At 44.4% G+C, this 25,831-nt stretch overlaps 1 protein-coding gene across 1 annotated transcript in view; it reads left to right on the top strand.

The window, feature by feature from the left end:
- The window catches only part of TOPAZ1 (testis and ovary specific TOPAZ 1), a 353,700-nt gene that overhangs the window by 58,023 nt on the left and 269,846 nt on the right, over positions 1-25,831 (top strand). Inside the window, exon 6 of the mRNA XM_077268982.1 lies at positions 6,835-6,932. Within this exon, the coding sequence (XP_077125097.1) occupies positions 6,835-6,932 (98 nt within the window). The remainder of the gene's footprint in view (positions 1-6,834; positions 6,933-25,831) is intronic.

Raw genomic sequence — 25,831 nt, 5'->3', positions numbered from 1 at the left:
TCGTGTCTCCCCCTTTCATGTGGGCTCCGACGCTGAGCCCACATCAAAGTCGCGACATGTCAGCTGTTTTGTACAGCTGACATGTGCGTGCAATAGCGGCGGGTGAAATCGCTATTCACCCGCCGCTATTAACCTTGAGACCTCTATGGTTACTGATGCCGGCCTGCTGTGAGCGCCCCCCTGTGGTCGGCGCTCACAGCACACCTGCAATTCAGCTACATAGCAGCGATCTGATGATCGCACATAGCAGCGATCTAATGATCGCTGCTATGTTGCTGAGCCAATCGAGTTGTGCCAGCTTCTAGCCTCCCATGGAGGCTATTGAAGCATGGCACAAGTAAAAAAAAAAAAATCTTTTTAAAAATATGAAAAAAATATAAAAGTTTAAAACACCCCCCTTTCGCCCCATCCTAAATAAAACAATAAAAAAAATCAAACCTACACGTATTTGGTGTCGCCGCGTTCAGAATCGCCCGATCTATCAATAAAAAAAAGCATTAACCTGATCGCTAAACAGCGTAGCGAAAAAAAAAATAGAAACGCCAGAATTACGTTTTTTTGGTCGCCGCGACATTGCATTAAAATGCAATAACGGGCGATCAAAAGAACGTATCTGCACAAAAGTGATACTATTAAAAACGTCAGTTCGGCACGCAAAAAATAAGCCCTCACCCGACCCCAGATCACGAAAAATGGAGACGCTTAGGGTATCGGAAAATGGCACTTTTTTTTTTTTTTTAAAGTAAAGTTTTGAATTTTTTTTCCCCACTTGGATAAAAAATAACCTAGACATGTTAGGTGTCTATGAACTCGTAATGACCTAGAGAATCACAATGGCAGGTTAGTGTTAGCATTTAGTGAACCTAGCAAAAAAGCCAAACAAAAAAACAAGTGTTGGATTGCACTTTTTTTGTAATTTCACCGCACTTGGAATTTTTTTCCCGTTTTCTAGTAAAAGACATGGTAAAACCAATGGTGTCGTTCAAAAGTACAACTCGTCCCGCAAAAAATAAGCCCTCATTTGACCATATTGACGGAAAAATAAAAGAGTTATGGCTCTGGGAAGGAGGGAAGTGAAAAACGAAAACGCAAAAATGAAAAAGGCCGCGACTTGAAGGGGTTAACCTTTTTAACTTCCTAACAAAAAAGTTATGTTTCAAAAATTGTGCTAATGTGAAGTAGACATGTGGGAAATATTCTTTTTTAACTATTTTGTGTGACATAAGGGTATGTTTCCACGGTCAGTAAACGCTGAAGGTTTGGCGCTGCGTTCATCTGCAGCGTCAAACTCGCAGCGGCCAGATGTTACAGCATAGTGGATGGGATTTCAAGAAATCCCATCTCCACTATGCTTTAAGATACCAGCAGCTACCCTGCATAAACGAACATGCGGCACGTCTTTCCAGACCGCAGCATGTCTATTTAGGTTGCGGAGATGCTCCGTCTCCGCAATATAAATTTCCCATACAGTATCATTAGATGTGGTAAAACCGCATTATCTTTATAGTCACATGCATACTAAATACGGGAACGCAGCTTACTTCGCATGTGAACTAATTTAAATAATGTCTTACCTTGTGACACAGCCAGAAGTTCATGTCCACTGCAGTTCTCGCAATGAGCTGAGCTGACCACGAGAACTGCCGTGCACGTGACTGCCGGTGACCTAGTTATCTTCAGTGGTCAACTTCAAGCTCTGCTGTGTCTGGATGTCAGGCTGGATGGTGGCATAATGACACCATTGAGCCAAAGGCATCCAGATGTAGCAGAGCTGGACTCGTCGTGGGACATAATGGATTATCATCTTCTCGGCGGACAGGTATGGTATACAGTTGCTTTTTTATTTTATTTCTCATACAGGTGATCGAGGGCTGCAGTGGAATTAGGCAACGCATTAAATATGGTTTAATTAAGATCTATTAAAGGAGTCTGTCATTATTTAAAATAAAGGACTCTATTCTGACTGTGTCTTTATTTAACATATAACTATAGGATTAGTAATGGATAGGTGTCTTATAGACGCCTCTCCATTACTCAGCCGTGGGCTTGATGGCAACGGACAATACACAGGTGACATCAACCCCACAAATATTACCCCACTTGCCACCACTACAGGGCAAGTGGGAAGAGCCGGGTAAAGTGCCACAATTGGCATATTTTTGGATGCGCCAATTGTGGGGCTGCTGCAGGCTATTATTTTTAGGCTGGTGAGGGCAAAAATCCATGGGCTTTGCCAGTCTGAGAATATCAGGCCACAGCTGTCTGCTTTTTCCTTGTCTGGTTAACAAAAATAGGGGGGGACCCCACGCATTTTTTTTTTTTTTGAGGGGATCCCACTATTTTTGCTAACCATCCAAGGTAAGCGGACTGCTGCGGCCTGGGATTATCAGGCTGGTAAGATTCATGGATATTGGATTCTTACCAGCCTCAAATACCAGTCCCAGTAGTCTGCTTTACTCTGGCTGGTTAACAAATATTAGGGGACCCCACGCCGTTTTTTTTTTAATTAAATATTTATTAAAAAGGAGGGGACCTCTCTGTACTTTCTGCCTTTTTCTGTGTCATGTATGTCCGGCTGCGTCACAAGATTCACCATTATGTAAATTAGTACCCACACTTAATACGCATGTGACTAGGAAGATAATGCGGTCTTACCGCATCTAATGAAAGTCTGTGGGTAATTTACGCAGCAGAGACTGAGCGTCTCCACTACATAAATTGACATGCTACGGTCTGGAAAGACGCGCTGCATGTCCGTCTCTGGGGGTGAGCCGCAGGCATTGGTGCACATATAGTGGGCATGGGATTTTTTGAAATCCCATCCACTATGCTGTAACAGCTGGGATGCTGCAGGTTGGACGCTGCGGATGTACGCAGCGTCCAACCCGCAGCATTTACTGACCGTGGGAACATACCCCAATATATCTGCAAACAGGAAATCACTAATTTTTCCTTCCCAGAAACCAACTTTCATTTACCTTATATACTCGAGTATAAGCCGACCCCCCTAATTTTGCAACAAAAAACTGGGAAAACTTACTGACTCGAGTATAAGCCTAGGGTGGAAAATGCAGCAGCTACTGGTAAATTTAAAAAAAAAATAGATACTAATAAAAGTAAAATTAATGAAGACATCAGTAGGTTAAGTGTTTTTGAATATCCATATTGAATCAGGAGCCCCATATAATGCTCACTGCAGTTATGGCCCCATAGATGCCCCATATAATGCTCCATGCAGTTATGGCCCCATAGATGCCCCATATAATGCTCCATGCAATTATGGCCCCATAGATGCCCCATATATAATGCTCCATGCAGTTATGGCCCCATAGATGCCCCATATAATGCTCCATGCAGTTATGGCCCCATAGATGCACCATATAATGCTCACTGCAGTTATGGCCCCATAGATGCCCCATATAATGCTCCATGCAGTTATGGCCCCATAGATGCCCCATATAATGCTCCATGCAGTTATGGCCCCATAGATGGCCCATATAATGCTCCATGCAGTTATGGCCCCATAGATGCCCCATATAATGCTCCATGCAGTTATGGCCCCATAGATTCCCCATATAATGCTCCATGCAGTTATGGCCCCATAGATGCTCCATATAATGCTCCATGCAGTTATGGCCCCATATAATGCTCCATGCAGTTATGGCCCAATAGATGCCCCATATAATGCTCTATGCAGTTATGGCCCTATAGATGCCCCATATAATGCTCCATGCAGTTATGGCCCCATAGATGCCCCATATAATGCTCCATGCAGTTATGGCCGCATAGATGCCCCATATAATGCTCCATGCAGTTATGGCCCCATAGATGTCCCATATAATGCTCCATGCAGTTATGGCCCCATAGATGTCCCATATAATGCTCCATGCAGTTATGGCCCCATATAATGATCCATGCAGTTCTTTATGGCCCCATAGATGCTCCATATAGCATTGTGCCACATGTAATGCTGCTGCTGCAATAAAAAAAAAATCACATACTCCCCTCTCGTCGCTGCCCGCTGCTCCTTAGCGTCCCGTCTCTCCGCGCTGACTGTTCAGGCAGAGGGCGGCGCGCACACTAATACGTCATTGCGCCCTCTGACCTGCACAGTCACTGCAAGAGGACGAGAAGACGGAGCGGCGCCCGGCGGATGGAACGCGGACAGGTGACTATGAAATACTCACCTGCTCCCTTTGCTCCTGACGCTGTCCCTGCCTGTCCCATGGTACCGCAGCTTCTTCCTGTAATGAGCGGTCACGGTACCGCTCATTACAGTAATGAATATGCGGCTCCACCCCTATGGGAGTGGAGTCCATATTCATTACTTTAATGAGCGGCACCACATGACCACTGAATAGAGGAAGAGCTGCAGCGCGGGAGACCATGGGACAGGCTGGGACCGTGTTAGGAGCGCCAGGAGCAGGTGAGTATGCGACAGTCCTCTCTCCCCCCTCACCCGCCGCCGACCATGATTCGAGTATAAGCCGAGAGGGGCACTTTCAGCCCAAAAATTTGGGCTGAAAATTTCGGCTTATACTCTAGTATATACGGTAGCTTTATTTCAAGTGACTAAAAAAACGCATGCAATGAAACAACGCATAACCGCTTCAAAAACACAGGTGACCTGCCAGTGACCTCAGATGCAAATTTCACCTGCGCCAAATTCTGAGCAAATACTGAGCCATTCCTGACCGTGGAAACATACCCTAACTGGTTTAAGGGCATAAAAATTAAAGGTTTGAAAATTGATACATTTTCAAAATTTTCACAATTTGTTTAAATAAACACAAGTCATATTAAATACATTTTACCACTATCATGAAGTACAGTATGTCACGAGAAAACAATGTCCGTATCACCGGGATCCATGGAAGCGTTCCAGAGTTATTACCTCATAAAGGGACAGTGGTCAGAATTGTAAAAATTGGCCTGGTCATTAACGTGCAAACCACCTCGGGGTTAAAGGGGTTAATAGATGAAACTGGACCTGACAATTTATTGCGCAATTTCTCCCAAAAGCGGTGATGCCCTATATGTCGTCAGAAATTGCGGTTAGCCCACACGTTGGGGCTGAGAAGGAGGAAGCGCTGTTTGGCTTTTGGAGCATAGATTTTGCTAGACTAGTTTCCGTCCGACAATTACAGAGCCCCTATGGTGCCAGAGCAGAAGAAAAAAAAAACCCCAAAAGTGACCCCACTGTAGAATTACACCTCCCAATTTAATCTGCGGCTGCGATAACTATTTTGTAACATTCACTCCATGCTTCTGTAGAATTGCAAGTCTGCCAGTTTAGTGCCCATTTATTCTGATCCCACAGTGTAGAGCCCCCATACATACATTGGGCCCAGCTTGTGTTTCTGGAGACATGCATCCTGTAAATTAAGTGCGCACTCCCCATTACAATAACGCCAAAAATACGGTTGTTTATTGCGGTTTAGGCACAGTAGGACTCAGAGGGGGGTGGGTTTTGTGCAGGATAAGTTAGGATTTTTATTGGTAACATTTTGGCGTACAGAGTATTTTTTGGTCGCTTCCAGTATAAGGATGATATCACTTTCTTGTGTTTTTTTTTTTTTTTTTTTTAGCATTTCATTATTTCTGTGTAAATCCAAAAAAAATGCATTTTGCATTTCAGATTAAACCCCCGACTGAATCATCCACCTTAAGGCTGTGTGCACACGTTGCTGATTTTTCGCGTTTTTTTCGAGATAAAAACGCTATAAAACCGCAAAAAAAAGCATACAATATGCATCCCATCATTTAGAATGAATTCCGCAATTTTTGTGCACATGATGCGTTTTTTTCCGCGAAAAAAAAACGCATCGCGGTAAAAAACGCAGCATGTTCATTAATTTTGCGCTTTTTTTTGCGGATTTCCCACTATAAAATGCATTGGAAAATGTCCGGAAAAAACGCACTAAAAAACGCATGCATATTTCTTGCAGATTTCTTCCAGAAAATTTCAGATTTTTCTCAGGAATTTTCTGCAAGAAATCCTGAACGTGTGCACATAGCCTAATGAGGCAGATGGATACACTATAGATTCCGTTTGGCATCTGCTCCAGTGGTATTCATCTTTTTACGCGTTAAAAGAACAGTGGTCAGCTACACTTGTGAGCAAAAAAGACTCCTAAAAAAAAAAGTGAACTGAGGCCAGACTCAGTCCAAAGGGACTCCATTTGCCTCATAAGTGAGTGGTTCCATCAGGAGGTTTGTCTGAATTGCAGTTGCCTGAGACGTGTCAGTGTCTCACCGACACAACCTGTAAGACCCTGCTGTATGACCTCAGGGTACCATGGCATGAATTGGCACACGTGATTATGATCGCAGGGGGTCGATACTGCAAAAGAGGTCTTTCATCCGTCTTTTAACCACTTAGATACCGCTGTCACAATTGACAGCATTATTTAAGGGCTTAATCGGACCGAGCAGTTTAGAAAAATAGTGGGTCCGATACCGCAGGGTGCCAGCTGTCATGTATAGCTGTCACCTGAGGGTCTTTCAGCCGCTGGGCAGCACTGAAGAATAAGGCCTCTTAACGGCCACCGTTAAACAGCGTATCGACTGTCATTGGGTTAAATTGGTTTGAATTGAGCGGAGCAGTAGTGTGCATGTGACGGCACTTCTCTATTCATTGTGTGCACAAGTCGTAGTCTTTGCCTCTACATTTACACTTGGGCACCCTGATCTTGGGATTGGTTGGAGGTCTCAGAAGCCATACCTCCAGCAATCACATTTCTAATTGTATCAGGTGGTAAATTTTGTTATGGGCAAAGTTTAGTAAGATTGGATTTCCTGTCATTTTTTATTTTTTTTTATTTCTATCCGTAGTCTGTCTTCAGAAGTTTTACCTAGTAAGCCCTTATTTCACCCTCAACAGCCTGTGAAATCTGAATTTTGGATAATTAACAGTCCTCCACGGATGTACGGTAAGGTTACATAACTTGTGGCATAATATTCAGAGTAAACTATAGTAAGCATGAATATTTTTGGAGCCCTAAATTATGTCCATAGTTGTATAATGTATATTTACTTTACATTGTGTGTGTGGGGTTATGGCCGAAACTGTTGGCAGCCATGAAATTGTTTCAGAAAATGAAGTATTTCTCCCTGAAAATTATTGCAATTACACATTTTGGTATACACATGTTTATTTCCTTTATGTGTTGGAACGACATTATAAAAGAGGAAAAAAAGGCAAATTGGACATCATTTCACACAAAGCCCCCAAAATGGGCAGGACAAAAATGTTTGTACCCTCAACTTAAGTTTGTTGCACACCCTTTAGAATAAATAACTGCAATCAATCGTTTCCTATAACCATCAACAATCTTCTTACACCTCTTAACTGGAATTTTTGATCACTCCTCTTTTGCAAACTGCTTCAGGTTTCTCATATTAGAGGGGTGTTTTCTCCCAGCAGTAATTTGTAGATCTCTCCACAGGTGTTCAATGGGATTTAGATCCAGACACATTGCTGGCCACTTGAGAACTCTCCAGCTCTTTGTTTCCCTCCATTTCTGGGTGCTTTTTTAAGTATGTTTGGGGTCATTGTCTTGCTGGAAGACCCATGATCTAGGACACAAACCGAGCTTTGTAACATTGGGAACTACATTGCCACCCAAAATCCTTTGTTAATCTTCAGATTTCATCACGCTTTGCACAAAGCCAATGCACCCAGTGCCAGAAGCCGCAAAACCTGTTTAAACCTTTACCATATTTGACTGTGTTATTTTCTTTGTAGGCCTCATTCCGTTTTCTGTAAATAGTAGTATGATGTGCTTTAACAAAAAGCTCTATCTTGGTCTTATCTGTCCACAAGTCTTTCCCAGTAGGATTTTGGCTTAATGCACCCTGAGCCTTAAGGCCCCGTCTCACTAAGCGATTTACCAACGATCACGACCAGCGATATGACCTGGCCGTGATCGTTGGTAAGTCGCTGTGTGGTCGCTGGGGAGCTGTCAAACAGACCGCTCTCCCCAGCGACCAACGATCAGGGGAACGACTTCGGCATCGTTGAAACTGTCTTCAACGATGCCGAAGTCCCCCTGCAGCACCCGGGTAACCAGGGTAAACATCGGGTTACTAAGCGCAGGGCCGCGCTTAGTAACCCGATGTTTACCCTGGTTACCAAAAAAACAAACACTACATACTCGCCTTTCGGTGTCCAGGTCCCTTGCCGTCTGCTTCCTGCTCTGACTGAGCCGCCGTACAGTGAGAGCAGAGCGCAGCGGTGACGTCACTGCTGTGCTGTGCTCTCACTGTACGGCGGCAATCAGTGAGAGCAGGAAGCAGACGGCAAGGGACCTGGACACCGAAAGGCGAGTATGTAGTTTGTTTTTTTTTACATTTACGCTGGTAACCAGGGTAAACATCGGGTTACTAAGCGCGGCCCTGCGCTTAGTAACCCGATGTTTACCCTGGTTACCAGTGAAGACATCGCTGGATCGGTGTCACACACACCGATTCAGCAATGTCAGCGGGGCCTCAACGACCAAAAAAAGGTCCAGGCCATTCCGACACGACCAGCGATCTCGCAGCAGGGGCCTGATCGCTGGTACGTGTCACACATAGCGAGATCGCTATGGAGGTCGCTGTTGCGTCACAAAACTTGTGACTCAGCAGCGATCTCGCTAGCGATCTCGCTATGTGAGACGGGGGCTTTATTGGTTTTATTTTTTGGGGAACTTGAATGGGGCTGCTTATTTACCATCCGGATTATCCTGCTTTGCAGCCTTTCATCAGTTTTTCTCTGGATGCTATCCACGTCCAGGCTGATTAGCTACAGTGCTATGGGTTGTAAACTTCTTGATTATGTTGCGCATTATGGATAAAGGAACATCAAGAATTTTCTGGAGATGGGCTTGTAACATTGAGGTTGTTGATATTATTCAACAACTTTGCTTCTCAAGTCCTCAGATAGACAGTTCTCTTCTCCCCTTTCTGTTCTCCATGCTTATTATGGCACACACAGACAGCGTGCAAAAACTGAGTCAGCTTCTCCCCTTTTTAACTTTTTTCAGGTGTGATTTTAATATTGCCCACACCTGTTACTTTCACACTAGCGTTGTTTTGCATACGTCGCAATGCGTCGTTTAGGAGAAAAAAACGCATCCTGCAAAGTTGTCTGCAGGATGCGTTTTTTTTCACATAGATTTACATTACCGACGCATTGCGATGTATATCCACACGTCGCAACCGTCGTGCGACGGTTGCGTCGTGTTTTGGCGGACCGTCGGCACAAAAAAAGTTACATGTAATGTTTTTTTGCGCGTCGTGTCTGCCATTTTCGACCGCGCATGCGCGGCCAGAACTCCGCCCCCTCCTCCCTGGACCTTACAATGGGGCAGCGGAAGCGTCGTAAGACTGCTTCCGCTGCCCACGTCGGGCATCACTTTCACAACGCGCGTCGGCACGTCGGGCCGACGCATAGCGACGGCCCCGTGCCGACGCTAGTGTGAAAGCAGCCTTACTTGCCACAGGTGAGTTTGAATTGGCATTACAGGCTTGAAACAGAGTTGTTTACTCACAGTTTTGGAAAGGTTTGAAAAATGTTGTCCTGCCCATTTTTTATTTTTTTTTTGTGAAATTATATCCAATTTGCCTTTTTTTGTTTTTTCTCTTGTGTTCTTCCAATACACACAAATGAAATAAACATTTGTGTAATGCAATTTTTTTCTGGGAGGAATACTTCATCAGTAGTGTTCAAAAGTTTAGACACATGAGTTCATGCAAATTGATGGCAGCAGAACCATGAAGGAATACATATGTAAACGATGAGTAAAGAAACGTGTGAAACAAACCAGAATGTGTATTATTAAACATTGGATTCCTCAAAAACAGCTTTATACATCCTTGTCATGTCATCTGACGGTACACTCCATTCCTCTTCTTCTAGGTCACGTAGCCTGGAAATGTGTTTTGAGTCATTGTGCTGTTGCAGCACAAATAATAGTCCCATGTAGTGTAAACTAGATGGGATGGCATGTTGTTGCAGTATTTCAGGCTAGCCAGGCTGGTTAAGTATGCCTTGAATTTGAAATAAATCACCTACAAGGCACCTCCACACCATTGCACTTCCTCCTCCAGGTAGAAACCATCCACTCATCTGTGTCTCAAAAAGACATGGTGGTTGGTTGTAAAAATCTCAGATTAGGACTCATCAGACAACAGTACAAGTTTCCACCCATCTAATGTCCAGTAATTGTGTGGCTCCTTGCTTGCGATCTTCAGTAGCGGCTTCTTTTCAGCTATTCAACTAAAGGCCTGCTTTTTGCAGTGTCCTCTACACAATTTATGTTGAGATTTGTTTGCTACTTGATAGCTGTGTATCATTTATGTAGTCTTGTTATCTGAGGTTCTGCCAATTTGCAGTAACTGATGAACTTATCCTCCTCATCAGAGGTAATTCTTGGTCTTCCTTCATTTTCAGGAGTGTTTTCATGAAAACCAGTTACATCATGACGATTGGTAGGTTTTCACGACAGCACTGGAGGATACCTTAAAGGTTCTAGCAATTTTCTGGACTGACCTTTATGACTTAAACAACAATCCTTCATTACTTTATCTTTTTCTTGAATGGTTCTTGCCATATTTTGGCTTAGAACAGTTGTGGAATATGGCTCAGCAGTGGATAGACATGTGTGACAACTGCCTCTTCTAAAAACACCTGATGGTTAAAATCCACCTGTAGGCCGGGGATTCTACAAATGAACTTTTGACTAGACATACAAGTGCTTCTCACTAAATTAGAATATCCTCAAAAAGATAATTTATTTCAGTTCCTTAATACAAAAAGTGAAACTCGTATATTATATAGAGTCATTATAAACAGTGATCTATTTCAAGTGTTTATGTCTGTTAATGTTGATGATTATTGCTTACAGCCAATGAAAACCCAAAAGTGTCCATCTCAGTAAATTAGAATAATTAACAAAGAACACCTGCAAAGGCTTCCTAAGCATTTAAAAAAGTCCCTTAGGCTACGTTCACATTTGCGGTCAGCGCCGCAGCGTCGGGCGCCGCAGCGGCGCCGCATGCGTCATGCGCCCCTATATTTAACATGGGGGCGCATGGACATGCGTTGTGCTGCGTTTTGCGCCGCATGGCCGCAAGCGTTGGACGCAAGAAACGCATCAAGTTGCATTTTTTTGCGTCCAACTTTCGGCCAAAAACGACGCATGCGGCGCAAAACGCAGCGTTTTAGCGTGCGTTTTGCCGCGTTTGTTTGCGTTGTGCGCTGCGGCACCGACGCTGCGGCGCACAACGCAAATGTGAACGTAGCCTTAGTCTGTTTCAGTAGGCTCTACAATCATGGGGAAGACTACTTACTTGACAGATGTCCAGAAGGCAGTCATTAAATTATTGTTAATCATTACATGTACTTTAGGTCATATGTACTATTGTATTGTGTTTATATATATATATCTACATGGATGGGGCTCTTTGCTTACAGTTTTTAAGTATGTTTTATTGTGGTGTGTTAATAAACTCCTGTGTTTTTCCATATATTATGTTTTCATTTTTTGCGTGGTGTGCATTTCTGGAGTGATACTTGTCTTTTTGCTGGCACTACTTGGTTATTTTATCACTCGCTTGCACCCCGTATTACATTTGTTTTCTATAGAGTTGCTTGTATTTTAGCAGTGCGCCTCGTTTTATAGTTTGTCTCAGAAGGCAGTCATTGACACACTCCACAAGGAGGGTAAGCCACAAAAGGTCATTGCTAAAGCAGCTGGCTGCTCACAGATTGCTGTATCCAAGCATATTACTGTAAAGTGGAGTGGAAGGAAAACGTATGGTAGTAAAAGGTGCACAAGCAACCGGGATAACCGCAGCCTTGAAAGGATTGTTAAGAGAAGGCCATTCAAAAAACTGGGGGAGATTCACAAGGAGTGGACTGCTGCTGGAGTCATTGCTTCAAGAGCCACCACACAGAGACATATACAGGACATGGGCTACCAGTTTCGCATTCCTTGTGTCAAGTCACTCATGTCCAATAGACAAAAGCGTCTTACCTGGGTCAAGGAGAAAAAGAACTGGACTGTTGATCAGTGGTCCAATGTCTTGTTTTCAGATAAAAATAAATTTTGCATTTCATTTGGAAATCAAGGTCTCAGTCTGGAGGAAGAGTGGAGAGGCACACAATCCAAGCTGCTTGAGGTCTAGTGTGAAGTTTCCACAATCAGTGATAGTTTGAGGAGCCATGTCATCTGCTGGTGTAGGTCCACTGTGTTTTATCATGACCAAAGTCAGTGCAGCCATCTACCAGGAAATTTTAGAGCCCTTCATGCTTCCCTCAGCCGACAAGCTTTTTGGAGATGGAAATTTCATTCTCCAGCAGGACTTGGCACCTGTCCACACTGCCAAAAGTACCAATACCTGGTTTTAAAACAACCGTATCACTGTGCTTGATTGGCCAGCAAACTCGCTTGACTCTAACCCCGTAGAGATTCTATGGGATATTGTCAAGAGGAAGATGAGAGACATCAGATGCAACAATGCAGATAAGCTGAAGGCTTCTATCAAAGCAACCTAGGCTTCCATAACACCTCAGCAGTGCCACAGGCTGATCGCCTCCATGCCACACCACATTGATGCAGTAATTGATGCAAAAGGAACCTCAACCAAGTATTGAGTGCATTTACTGAACAAACATTTCAGTAGGCCAACATTTCGGATTTTAAAATCATTTTTCAAGCTGCCGTTATAAAATATTTAATGTACTGAGATAATGACTTTTGAGTTTTCATTGGCTGTAAGCCATAATCATCAACATTAAGAGAAATAAACATTTTAAATAATCACTCTGTTTGTAATGACTCTATATAATGAGTTTCACTGTTTGTATTGAAGCACTGAAATAAATTACCGTAACTTTTTGATATTCTAATTTAGTGAGAAGCACTTGTACATGTTCATTGAGAGCTATTCCAGATGACAACCTGATGAAGCTGATCGAGAGAATGCAAGGGGGTGTAATACTGATAGGCTACAAGGAGAGTACTTTGAGGAATCTAAGGGTACCGTCACACATTGAAATTTTCATCGCTGCGACGGCACGATCCGTGACGTCGCAGCGATCGTATGATCATCGCTCCAGCGTCGTAGACTGCGGTCACACGTTGCAATCACGGCGCTGGAGCGATGCCGAAGTCCCCGGGTAACCAGGGTAAACATCGGGTAACTAAGCGCAGGGCCGCGCTTAGTAACCCGATGTTTACCCTGGTTACAAGCGTAAACGTAAAAAAAACAAACCGTACATACTCACCCGTCGGTGTCCTTCAGGTCCCTTGCAGTCTGCTTCCTGCTCTGAGTGCAGCCGTACAGTGAGAGCAGAGCGCAGCACCGCTGTGATCTGCTCTCTCACTTACCGGCCGGCACTCAGAGCAGGAAGCAGACTGCAAGGGACCTGAAGGACACCGACGGGTGAGTATGTACGGTTTGTTTTTTTACGTTTACGCTTGTAACCAGGGTAAACATCGGGTTACTAAGCGCGGCCCTGCGCTTAGTTACCCGATGTTTACCCTGGTTACAAGCGAAGACATCGCTGGATCGCTGTCACACACAACGATCCAGCGATGTCAGCGGGTGATCAAGCGACGAAAGAAAGTTCCAAACAATCTGCTACGACGTACGATTCTCAGCAGGATCCCTGATCGCTGCTGCGTGTCAGACACTGCGATATCGTAACGATATCGCTAGAACGTCACGAATCGTAACGTCGTAGCGATGGAAATTTCAATGTGTGACGGTACCCTAAGTTTTAACACACATTCTTATTTGTTTACATGCATTTATGTACTCTTTGTTCTTCATAGTATTGCTGCCTTCAGTTAAAATCTACAATTCGCACATTCCAATAAGGAAGCACACTGTATGAATGAATGTGTCCAAACCTTTGACTGGAACTATATCTATTATAGTGTATAAGGCCATCTACAGATTGTTCAACGATTGATATAGTGATGAGCCTGTTCCAAGGAATGGTGTGTGTCTGTACATCTCTCTCAATTGAAATATACATGCTGAAATGAACTTGCATGCTTTTTTGTGAAGTCATGAGAAAAAGCGAGCTGTCTGCCAAATCCGCTCTCATTTTATGACCAGCTTTAGATCCAGTTTCAGCTGAGTACCCAGGGCTATGGAGTCGGTAAGCCTCCGAGTCACTCCCCAATTTCTATGACTCCCGACTCCACAGCACTGCCTCACTACTGAGCATGTACATAAAGTGCAGCACAGATTCATCTCAACTAAAAGCCGAGATCCTTACATCAGGAACAGGACAGACATTTATAGGACATTTCATAACTTTCCAAATTATGAAAACATTTACAGCACATCCTGCATAGTACTACTGTACCAATTTATTATATATTTTAGTAGTCTGTCCATTTTATACCAACTCCATTAAATTAAACACCGACTCAACTGGTAGCGGTTCTTCCATTCTTGATAAGAACTGTTTGATAGTCATCTGATTTAATATAGTTACCGTCTTTTTCAGACGATAAGACAAACTTTATAATAAAAAAAACTTTTGTCAAAAAGTGTGTCTTCTTGTCCGTAGGCAGCTTCCTGTAATGTGCATGTAACAGCGCTGTGTGTGTCTATACAGTTAGGTCCATATATATTTGGACAGAGACATTTTTCTAATTTTGGTTATAGACATTACCACAATGAATTTTAAACAAAACAATTCAGATGCAGTTGAAGTTCAGACTTTCAGCTTTCATTTGAGGGTATCAACATTAAAATTGGATGAAGGGTTTAGGAGTTTCAGCTCCTTAAAGGGAATCTGTCACCCCCAAAATCAAGGTTGAGGTAAGCCCACCGGCACCAGGGGCTTATCTACAGCATTCTGTAATGCTGTAGATAAGCCCCTTGATGTATCCTAACAGATGAGAAAAAGAGGTTAGATTATACTCACCCAGGGGTGTTCCCGCTGCGGTCCGGGTCCGGCACCTCCTATCTTCATCAGATGACGTCCTCTTCTGGTCTTCACGCTGCGGCTCCGGCGCAGGCGTACTTTGTCTGCTCTGTTGAGGTCAGAGAAAAGTACTGCAGTGTGCAGGCGCCGGGCCTCTCTGACCTTTCCAGGCGCCTGCGCACTGCAGTACTTTGCTCTGCCCTCAACAGGGCAGACAAAGTACGCCTGCGCCGGAGCCGCAGCGTGAAGACCAGAAGAGAATGTCATCTGATGAAGATAGAAGGCGCCGGACCGGACCAGCAGCGGGAACGCCCCTGGGTGAGTATAATCTAACCTCTCTTTCTCATCTTTTAGGATACATCGGGGGCTTATCTACAGCATTACAGAATGCTGTAGATAAGCCCCTGATGCCGGTGGGCTTAGCTCATCTTCCATTTTGGGGTGACAGGTTCCCTTTAACATGTGCCACCCTGTTTTTAACCCCTTAATCCCATATGACGTACTATCCCGTCAAGGTGACCTGGGACTTAATTCCCAGTGACGGGATAGTACATCATATGCGATCGGCCGCGCTCACGGGGGGAGCGCGGCCGATCGCGACCGGGTGTCAGCTGACTATCGCAGCTGACATCCGGCACTATGTGCCAGGAGCGGTCACGGACCGCCCCCCGGCACATTAACCCCCGTCACACTGCGATCAAACATGATCGCAGTGTACTGGCGGTACAGGGAAGCATCGCGCAGGGAGGGGGCTCCCTGCGTGCTTCCCTGAGACGATCGGTACAAGGTGATGTACTCGCCTTGTACCGAGCATCTCCTCCCTGCAGTCCCCGGATCCAAAATGGCCGCGGGGCTGCATCCAGGTCCTGCAGGGAGTACTTCCGGGTCAACAGCAGGCGCTGGTAAGCCTGCACTGCTGTATGTCAGATCGCCGATCTGACAGAGTGCTGTGCAAACTGTCAGATCGGCGATCTGTGATGTCCCCCCCTGGGACAAAGTAAAAAAAAATATATATATACATTATTCCCATAAATACATTTCTTCATCTAAAAAAAAAACAATAAAAGTACACATATTTAGTATCGCCGTGTCCGTAACGACCCAACCTATAAAACTCCCACTAGTTAACCCCTTCAGTGAACACTGTAAGAAAAAAATATAAAAACGAGCCAAAAAACAACGATTTATTATCATACCGCCAAACAAAAAGTGGAATAACACGCGATCAAAAAGACGGATATAAATAACCATGGTACCACTGAAAACGTCATCTTGTCCCGCAAAAAACGAGCCGCCATAAATAAAAAGTTATAGTCCTCAGAATAAAGCGATGCCAAAATAATTATTTTTTCTATAAAATAGCTTTTATCGTATAAAAGCGCCAAAACATAAAAATAATAAATGAGGTGTCGCTGTAATCGTACTGACCCGAAGAATAAAACTGCTTTATCAATTTTACCAAACGTGGAACGGTATAAACGCCCCCCCAAAAGAAATTCATGAATAGCTGGTTTTTGGTCATTCTGCCTCACAAAAATCGGAATAAAAAGTGATCAAAAACTGTCACGTGTCCCAAAATGTTACCAATAAAAACGTCAACTCGTCCCGCAAAAAACAAGACCTCACATGACTGTGGACCAAAATATGAAAAAATTATAGGTCTCAAAATGTGGAGACGCAAAAACTTTTTTGCTATAAAAAGCGTCTTTTAGTGTGTGACAGCTGCCAATCATAAAAATCCGATATAAAAAACGCTTTAAAAGTAAATCAAACCCCCCTTCATCACCCCCTTAGTTAGGGACAAAAAATAAAATTAAAGGAATGTATTTATTTCCATTAGGGCTAGGGTTAGGGCTAGGGTTGGAGCTAAAGTTAGGGTTAGGGTTGCGGCTAAAGTTAGGGTTAGGGTTGCGGCTAAAGTTAGGGTTAGGGTTGTGGCTAAAGTTAGGGTTAGGGTTGCGGCTAAAGTTAGGGTTAGGGTTGCGGCTAAAGTTAGGGTTGGGGCTAAAGTTAGGGTTAGGGTTTGGATTACATTTACGGTTGGGATTAGGGTTGGAATTAGAATTAGGGGTGTGTCGGGTGTGGTTAGGGTTACCGTTGGGATTAGGGTTAGGGGTGTGTTTGGATTAGGGTTTCAGGTAGAATTGGGGAGTTTCCACTGTTCAGGCACATCAGGGGCTCTCCAAATGCGACATGGCGTCCGATCTCAATTCCAGCCAATTCTGCGTTGAAAAAGTAAAACAGTGCTCCTTCCCTTCCGAGCTCTCCCGTGCGCACAAACAGGGGTTTACCCTAACATATGGGGTATCAGCGTACTCTGGACAAATTGGACAACAACTTTTGAGTTCCAAGTTCTCTTGTTATCCTTGGTAAAATAAAAATTTGGGGGGCTAAAAATCATTTTTGTGGGAAAAAAAAGGATTTTTTATTTTCACGGCTCTGCGTTGTAGACTGTAGTGAAACACTTGGGGGTTCAAAGGTCTCACAACACATCTAGATAAGTTCCTTGGGAGGTCTAGTTTCCAATATGGGGACACTTGTGGGGGGTTTCTACTGTTTGGGTACATCAGGGGCTCTGCAAATGCAACGTGACGCCTGCAGACCAATCCATCTAAGCCTGCCTTCCAAATGGTGCTCCTTCCCATCCGAGCTCTGCCATGCGCCCAAACAGGGGTTCCCCCCCACATATTGGGTATCAGCGTACTCAGGACAAATTGGACAACAACTTATGAGGTCCAATTTATCCTTTTACCCTTGTGAAAATACAAAACTGGGGGCTAAAAAATAATTTTTGTGAGAAAAAAAAAAAAAGAATTTTTATTTTCACGGCTCTGCGTTATAAACAGTAGTGAAACACTTGGGGGTTCAAAGCTCTCAAAACACATCTAGATAAGTTCCTTAGGGGGTCTACTTTCCAAAATGGTGTCACTTGTGGGGGGTTTTAATGTTTAGGCACCTCAGGGGCTCTCCAAACGCAACATGGCGTCCCATCTTAATTCCAGTCAATTTTGCATTGAAAAGTAAAATGGCGCTCCTTCCCTTCCGAGCTCTCCCATGCGCCCAAACAGTGGTTTACCCCCACATATGGGGTATCGTCGTACTCAGGACAAATTGCACAACAACTTTTGTGGTCTAATTTCTTCTCTTACCCTTGGGAAAATAAAAAAATTAGGGGCGAAAAGATAATTTTTGTGAAAAAATGATTTTTTATTTTTACGGCTCTGCACTATAAACTTCTGTGAAGCACTTGTTGGGTCAAAGTGCTCACCACACATCTAGATAAGTTCCTTAAGGGGTCTACTTTCCAAAATGGTGTCACTTGTGGGGGGTTTTAATGTTTAGGCACATCAGGGGCTCTCTAAACGCAACATGGCGTCCCATCTTAATTCCAGTCAATTTTGCATTGAAAAGTAAAATGGCGCTCCTTCCCTTCCGAGCTCTGCCATGCACCCAAACAATGGTTTACACCCACATTTGGGATATCAGCGTACTCAGGACAAATTGCACAACAATTTTTACGGTCCAATTTCTTCTCTTACCCTTGGGAAGATAAAAAATTGGGGGCGAAAAGATCATTTTTGTGAAAAAATATGATTTTTTATTTTTACGGCTCTGCATTATAAACTTCTGTGAAGCACTTGGTGGGTCAAAGTGCTCACCACACATCTAGATAAGTTCCTTAGGGGGTCTGCTTTCCAAAATGGTGTCACTTGTGGGGGGTTTCAATGTTTAGGCACATCAGGGGCTCTCCAAACGCAACATGGCGTCCCATCTCAATTCCAGTCAATTTTGCATTGAAAAGTCAAATGGCGCTCCTTTCCTTCCGAGCTCTGCCGTGCGCCCAAACAGTGGTTTACCCCCACATATGGTGTATCAGCGTACTCAGGACAAAGTGTACAACAACTTTTGGGGTCCATTTTCTCCTGTTACCCTTGGTAAAATAAAACAAATTGCAGCTGAAATAAATTTTGTGTGAAAAAAGGTTAAATGTTAATTTTTATTTAAACATTCCAAAAATTCCTGTGAAACACCTGAAGGGTTAATAAACTTCTTGAATGTGGTTTTGAGCACCTTGAAGGGTGCAGTTTTTAGAATGGTGTCATACTTGGGTATTTTCTATCATATAGACCCCTCAAAATGACTTCAAATGAGATGTGGTCCCTAAAAAAAAAATGGTGTAAAAATGAGAAATTTCTGGTCAACTTTTAACCCTCATAACTCCCTAACAAAAAAAAATTTTGGTTCCAAAATTGTGCTGATGTATAGTAGACATGTGGGAAATGTTACTTATTAAGTATTTTGCGTGACACATCTCTGTGATTTAAGGGCATAAAAATTCAAAGTTGGAAAATTGCGAAATTTTCAAAATTTTCGCCAAATTTCCGTTTTTTTCACAAATAAACGCAAGTTATATCGAATAAATTTTACCACTAACATTGAAGTACAATATGTCACAAGAAAACAATGTCAGAATCGCCAAGATCCGTTTTGAAGCGTTCCAGAGTTATAACCTCATAAAGGGACAGTGGTCAGAATTGTTAAAATTGGCCCGGTCATTAACGTGCAAACCACCCTCGGGGCTTAAGGGGTTAAAGGGACCAAAAGTAATTCAATAATTTTAAATAAAATGTTCATTTTTAGTGCTTGGTTGAAAACCCTTTGTTGGCAATGACTACCTGAAGTCTTGAACTCATGGACATCACCAGACGCTGTGTTTCCTCCTTTTTGATGCTCTGCCAGGCCTTCACTACGGTGGTTTTCAGCTGCTGTTTGTTTGTGGGCCTTTCTGTCTGAAGTTTAGTCTTTAACAAGTGAAATGCATGCTCAATTGGGTTGAGATCAGGTGACTGACTTGGCCATTCAAGAATATTCCACTTCTTTGCTTTAATAAACTCCTGGGTTGCTTTAGCTTTATGCTTTGGGTCATTATCCATCTGTAGTATGAAACGATGACCAATCAGTTTGGCTGCATTTGGCTGGATCTGAGCACACAGTATGGCTCTGAATACCTCAGAATTCATTCGGCTGCTTCTGTCCTGTGTCACATCATCAACAAACACTAGTGACCCAGAGCCACTGGCAGCCTTGCATGCCCAAGCCATCACACTGCCCCCGCCGTGTTTTACAGATGCTGTGGTATGCTTTGGATCATGAGCTGTACCACGCCTTCACCATACTTTTCTCTTTCCATCATTCTGGTAGAGGTTATTATTATTATTATTATTATTTATTATTATAGCGCCATTTATTCCATGGCGCTTTACATGTGAGGAGGGGTATACATAATAAAAACAAGTACAATAATCTTGAACAATACAAGTCACAACTGGAACAGGAGGAGAGAGGACCCTGCCCGCGAGGGCTCACAATCTACAAGGGATGGGTGAGGATACAGTAGGTGAGGATAGAGCTGGTTGTGCAGCGGTTTGGTCGATTGGTGGTTACTGCAGGTTGTAGGCTTGTCGGAAGAGGTGGGTCTTCAAAAAGAACCTGAAGGTTTCGATGGTAGGCGAGAGTCTGATATGTTGTGGTAGAGAGTTCCAGAGTAGGGGGGATGCACGAGAGAAATCTTGTATGCGATTGTGTGAAGAGGAGATAAGAGGGGAGTAGAGAAGGAGGTCTTGTGAGGATCGGAGGTTGCGTGCAGGAAAGTACCGGGAGACGAGGTCACAGATGTATGGAGGAGACAGGGTGTGGATGGCTTTGTATGTCATGGTTAGGCTTTTGTACTGGAGTCTCTGGGTAATGGGGAGCCAGTGAAGGGATTGACAGAGGGGAGAGGCCGGGGAATAGCGGGGGGACAGGTGGATTAGTCGGGCAGCAGAGTTTAGAATAGATTGGAGGGGTGCAAGAGTGTTAGAGGGGAGGCCACAGAGCAGGAGGTTACAGTAGTCGAGGCGGGAGATGATGAGGGCATGGACTAGGGTTTTTGCAGATTCTTGGTTTAGGAATGTACGGATCCGTGAAATATTTTTGAGTTGGAGGCGGCAGGAAGTGGAAAGGGTTTGGATATGTGGTTTGAAGGAGAGTTCAGTGTCAAGGATTACCCCAAGACAGCGGGCTTGTGGGACTGGGGAGAGTCGGCAGCCGTTTACTGTAATGGATAGGTTCGTTGGGGAGGTCGCGTGAGATGGGGGAAAGACGATGAATTCTGTTTTGTCCATGTTAAGTTTTAGAAATCTAGCGGAGAAGAAGGATGAAATAGCGGATAGACATTGAGGGATTCTGGCTAGAAGGGTGGTGATATCTGGTCCAGAGATGTAGATCTGTGTGTCATCAGCATAGAGGTGATACTGAAAGCCGTGAGATTCTATGAGCTGTCCCAGGCCAAAGGTGTAAATGGAGAATAGCAGGGGCCCTAGAACTGAACCTTGCGGGACTCCGACAGATAGGGGGCGAGGTGAGGAGGTGGTGTGTGAGTGGGAGACGCTGAATGTCCGGTCTGTTAGGTATGATGAGATCCAGGATAGGGCCAAGTCTGTGATGCCAAGGGATGAGAGGGTCTGGAGCAACAGGGAATGGTCCACTGTGTCAAAGGCAGAGGACAGACAGGTCCAGGAGGAGGAGGATAGAGTAGTGCCGCTTGCTCTTGGCGGTTAATAGGTCATTGGTGACCTTAGTTAGGGCAGTTTCAGTGGAGTGGTGTGACCGGAAGCCAGATTGAAAGCGGTCGAAGAGGGAGCAGGAAGATAGATGGGAGGACAGTTCAAGATGGACGTGTTGTTCCAGTAGTTTTGAGGCATAGGGGAGAAGTGATATGGGGCGATGGCTAGATACAGAGGATGGGTCAAGAGAGGGCTTTTTGAGGATAGGTGTGATTGAGGCATGTTTAAAGCTTGAGGGGAAAACACCAGTTGTTAGTAATAGGTTGAAGAGATGGGTTAGGGTTGGGATGAAGATTGTGGTGAGGTTTGGGATGAAGTGGGATGGGATCGGATCAAGTGCGCAGGTGGTGAGATGCGATCTTGAGAGTAGAGTGGAGAGTCTGTCTTCTGTAATGGTGGAGAAGTTGGTTTTGGAGGTGGAGGGCAGGGAAGTCGGGAGGAAGGGTTCTGGGGGTTGTCGACAAACTGTCTCTGATGTTCTCAATCTTCTGCTTGAAAAATGAGGCAAAGTCTTCAGCAGAGATGAGTGGGGAGGGAGGAGGCGCTGGGGGGCGGAGGAGAGAATTGAAGGTGTTGAATAACTGTTTGGGGTTGTGGGACAGGGAGGAAATAAGAGATGAGAAGTAGGTTTGTTTTGCTGTGGCTAGTGTGGTCTTGAAGGTAGTGAGGGACTGTTTGAATGCGATGAAGTGCTCATTGGAGTGGGATCTTTTCCATCTCCGCTCTGCAGCCCTGGAAGCTCGCCTCAGTTCTTTGGTCAGGTGGGTGTGCCAAGGCTGTCTGTTGATTTTGTGAGCTTTGGTATGTGTGAGAGGGGCAACCGATTCCAAGGCTACAGCTATTGTGGTGTTGTATAGAGTGGCGGCGTCATCCGCATTGTGTAGGGAGCTTATGTCTGTGAGAGGGAGGAGGGATTCAGAAAATGAGTGTAGATCAAGGTGTTTAAGATTTCTGCGAGGGTGTGCAAGTTTGTGGGGTGGGGATTGTAGACAGGGAGTGGAGAGGGAAGAGAATGTGAGCAGGTTGTGGTCAGAAAGAGGAAGAGGTGAGTTAGAGAGCTTAGATAGGGAGCAGAGGCGGGTGAAGATGAGATCCAGTGTGTGACCATCTTTGTGAGTGGCTGTAGAAGACCATTGAGCAAGGCCAAAGGAGGAAGTGAGAGATAGAAGTTTAGTGGCAGCAGAGAGGGAAGTGTCAATGGGGATGTTGAAGTCGCCCATGATGATAGTGGGGATGTCAGCGGCTAGGAAATGGAGTAGCCAGGTGGTGAAGTGGTCAAAGAAGGTGGTGGCTGGCCCTGGGGGACGGTAGATGATAGCCAGTTGGAGGTTGGAGGGGGGGAGTAAATGCGCACGGAGTGCACCTCAAAGGAAGGGAGGGTAACAGAGGGTGGCAGTGGGATTGGGGCGAAGGAGCAGTTATCTGACAGGAGAAAACCAACTCCTCCGCCGTGCTTGCTGTTGGGGCGAGGGGTGTGGGAGAGGTGGAATCCACCATAGGAGAGCGCGGCTGGAGAGGCTGAGTCAGAGGGGGTGAGCCAGGTTTCAGTGATGCCGAGGAAGGAGAGTTTGTTATTGATAAAGAGGTCATGGATAAATGACAGTTTATTGCAGACAGAGCGTGCGTTCCATAGTGCTCCAGGTAGGGAAATTGGGGGAGTGGGGGCTGGATGAATGGGTATGAGGTTACTGTTGTTGCGAAGATGTGTAGAGGATCGTGGCAGGGGATTAGAAATGAGTGTGGGGATGTGATGAGGAGGGCCAGGATTTGGGGATATGTCACCAGCAATGAGGAGCAGCAGACAGAGCGTTAGAAGGTGTGAGCTGGATAGGTCATGATGTGGCCGTGTGTGCCTGGAGAGAAAGGATTGTATGTGGAGGAACAGTTCTGTGGAGGAGGTGAGGTGGCTGGGGAGAATGGAGGAAGAAATAAATATTTCCTTACCGGGTGGAGGGATTACAGGAGATAGAAAGAAAGAGAGTAGTATGGGGGTGAATGTTAAAAGAAACCGGAACATTATAGTAGTTTTCTATTTCTTTACCTTCCAGTCAATTCCAGTCCAATTCTAGTCTAATTCATAGCAGTTAAAAATCTGCAGTTTCTAAGATGGTCAGACACGTCTGGTCAGACTCATGGCTTTGAATTTATGTGCACCTAAGGGCTCACAGCTGAGAGAGGATGTGGGCGTTTGTGTCCAGAGCACATGTTCACAGTTAAGCCAGGTCATAAAGAGGGGATGGGGTAGATTGACCACTCAGGTATGCAAGGAAGACACGAGAGTAGTGAAGTACGTAGGAATAGAAAAAAAATGGGTAAGCAAAGCATGCAAGGTGGGAATTATATGCACTTCATATGGAAAGACATAGCAGAGAAAGCTGAGTAGGATAGCAGCATACCTGTGGGTAGACAAAACAACTCGATTAGATGATACAGGTGGTGATGAGGATGATGAAAGTACAGCAGTGATGAATGGGTAAATGCTTCTGGTTGATCTTGGTTTCATCTGTCCCAAGATTGTTCTTCCAGAACTGTGCTGGCTTTTTTAGATGTTTTTTAGCACAGTCCAGTCTAGCCCTTTTTATTCTTGATGCTTATGAGTGGCTTGCACCGTGCAGTGAACCCTCTGTAGTTACTTTCATGCAGTTTTCTCTTTATGGTAGATTTGGATATTGATACGCCGACCTCCTGGAGTGTTGGTCACTTGGTTGGCTGTTGTAAAGGGGTTTCTCTTCACCATGGAGATTATTCTGCGATCATCCACCGCTGTTGTCTTCCGTGGGCGCACAGGTCTTTTTGCATTGATGAGTTCCCAGTGCTTTCTTTCTTTCTCAGGATGTACCAAACTGTAGATTTTGCCACTCCTAATATTGTAGCAATTTCTCGGATGGATTTTTTTCTGTTTTCGCAGCTTAAAGGGAAGGTGCCATCAAAAAAATTTTTTTTCCCAGCGATTGAAAAAATGTAAAGAATTAATGTTTACATTTTCTTAAAAAAATATTATAATTTCTTTATAATTTAGTAAAATATAAAAAATAATTTTAAAAGGTTTGGCATTTCCACTTTTAAACACTAAGGGGAGCAGCTAATGAAATTTTACAAAAACCTAGTGTACAACTAGCTCACATTACTGCACTGCAGTAATTATGGGCGGAGTCTGCTGACATGGCTGTGAACACAGCGAGAAGCCATTTTGTTGGTGACTGCAAAGTTATACTGACAAGTAGACAGTCACCGAGGATGGCAGGCAGCAAGGATTCTGGGAGATATATGGTGGAGGGAGCAAGGTGACAGCAGCACAGAGTATTTCAGGAGAGCAGTGTGCTGGTCTATGGGGGCACCCTGTTCGGTGCGCGGAGCAGCCGGAAATTGTACACAGAGCGCTGTCTTTTATACACATGGATGGACCGTCTGCTTGTCTGCTCCACAGAAATCCAGGAAACATTTCTGTGGATTGATGGCCTGTTCTGATCCAGACTTTGCATGCAAAGACCCCAATCCCCTCCTCAGATCCTGTCTTCTCCATCCTGTCCTGACGATGTGTGAAAGCGAGGCGACAGGCGCAGTCCGGGTGATGCTGGGAAGGAAATGTAGCCATATAGTAACGATAAAAATGAGACCCCTCTCTTCAGCTGCCTCACCAGCCCTCCCCTGACTGCACCTAACTGGAGGTCATGCTGCCCCTCTATTACAGCAGACCCGTGTGCAGGTGCTCAGCCAGGACCACCCTAGATTGGTTCCTCTTTCTAAAGATAATACTGCCATAGTGTTCTCACATAATACCGCCATACAGATCACACATAATACTGTCCTATAGTTTTCACATAATACCATCATATAGATCGCAAATAACGACGCCATAGTGTTCTCACATAATACCGCCATATAGATCACACATAATACTGCCATATACTTCAGACATAACGACGCCGTATAGATCTCCCATACCATCAGTGTTCTCACAATACCGCCATATACTTCACACATAATACCACCATATACTTCACACATTATACCTCCATATACTTCTCACATAATACCGCCATATAGATCACACATAACGGGGGAGAGGAGTGCATAGGAGAGGATTAGATACACGGCCCAGCAGTTAGTATCAAATATAGGAGGATTAGATACACAGCTCAGTCAGTATCACACAGGATAGGATTAGATACACGGCTCAGCAGTCAGGATCACACAGGGGAGGATTAGATACACGTCTCAGCAAAGTATCACACAGGAGAGGATTAGATACACAGCTCAGCATACAGTAACACACAGATGTTATGATCCTAGT

The sequence above is a fragment of the Ranitomeya variabilis genome, chromosome 6, assembly GCF_051348905.1.
Source record: "Ranitomeya variabilis isolate aRanVar5 chromosome 6, aRanVar5.hap1, whole genome shotgun sequence".
NCBI lineage: Eukaryota > Metazoa > Chordata > Amphibia > Anura > Dendrobatidae > Ranitomeya > Ranitomeya variabilis.
This window is presented reverse-complemented; position numbering and strand designations above follow the sequence as displayed.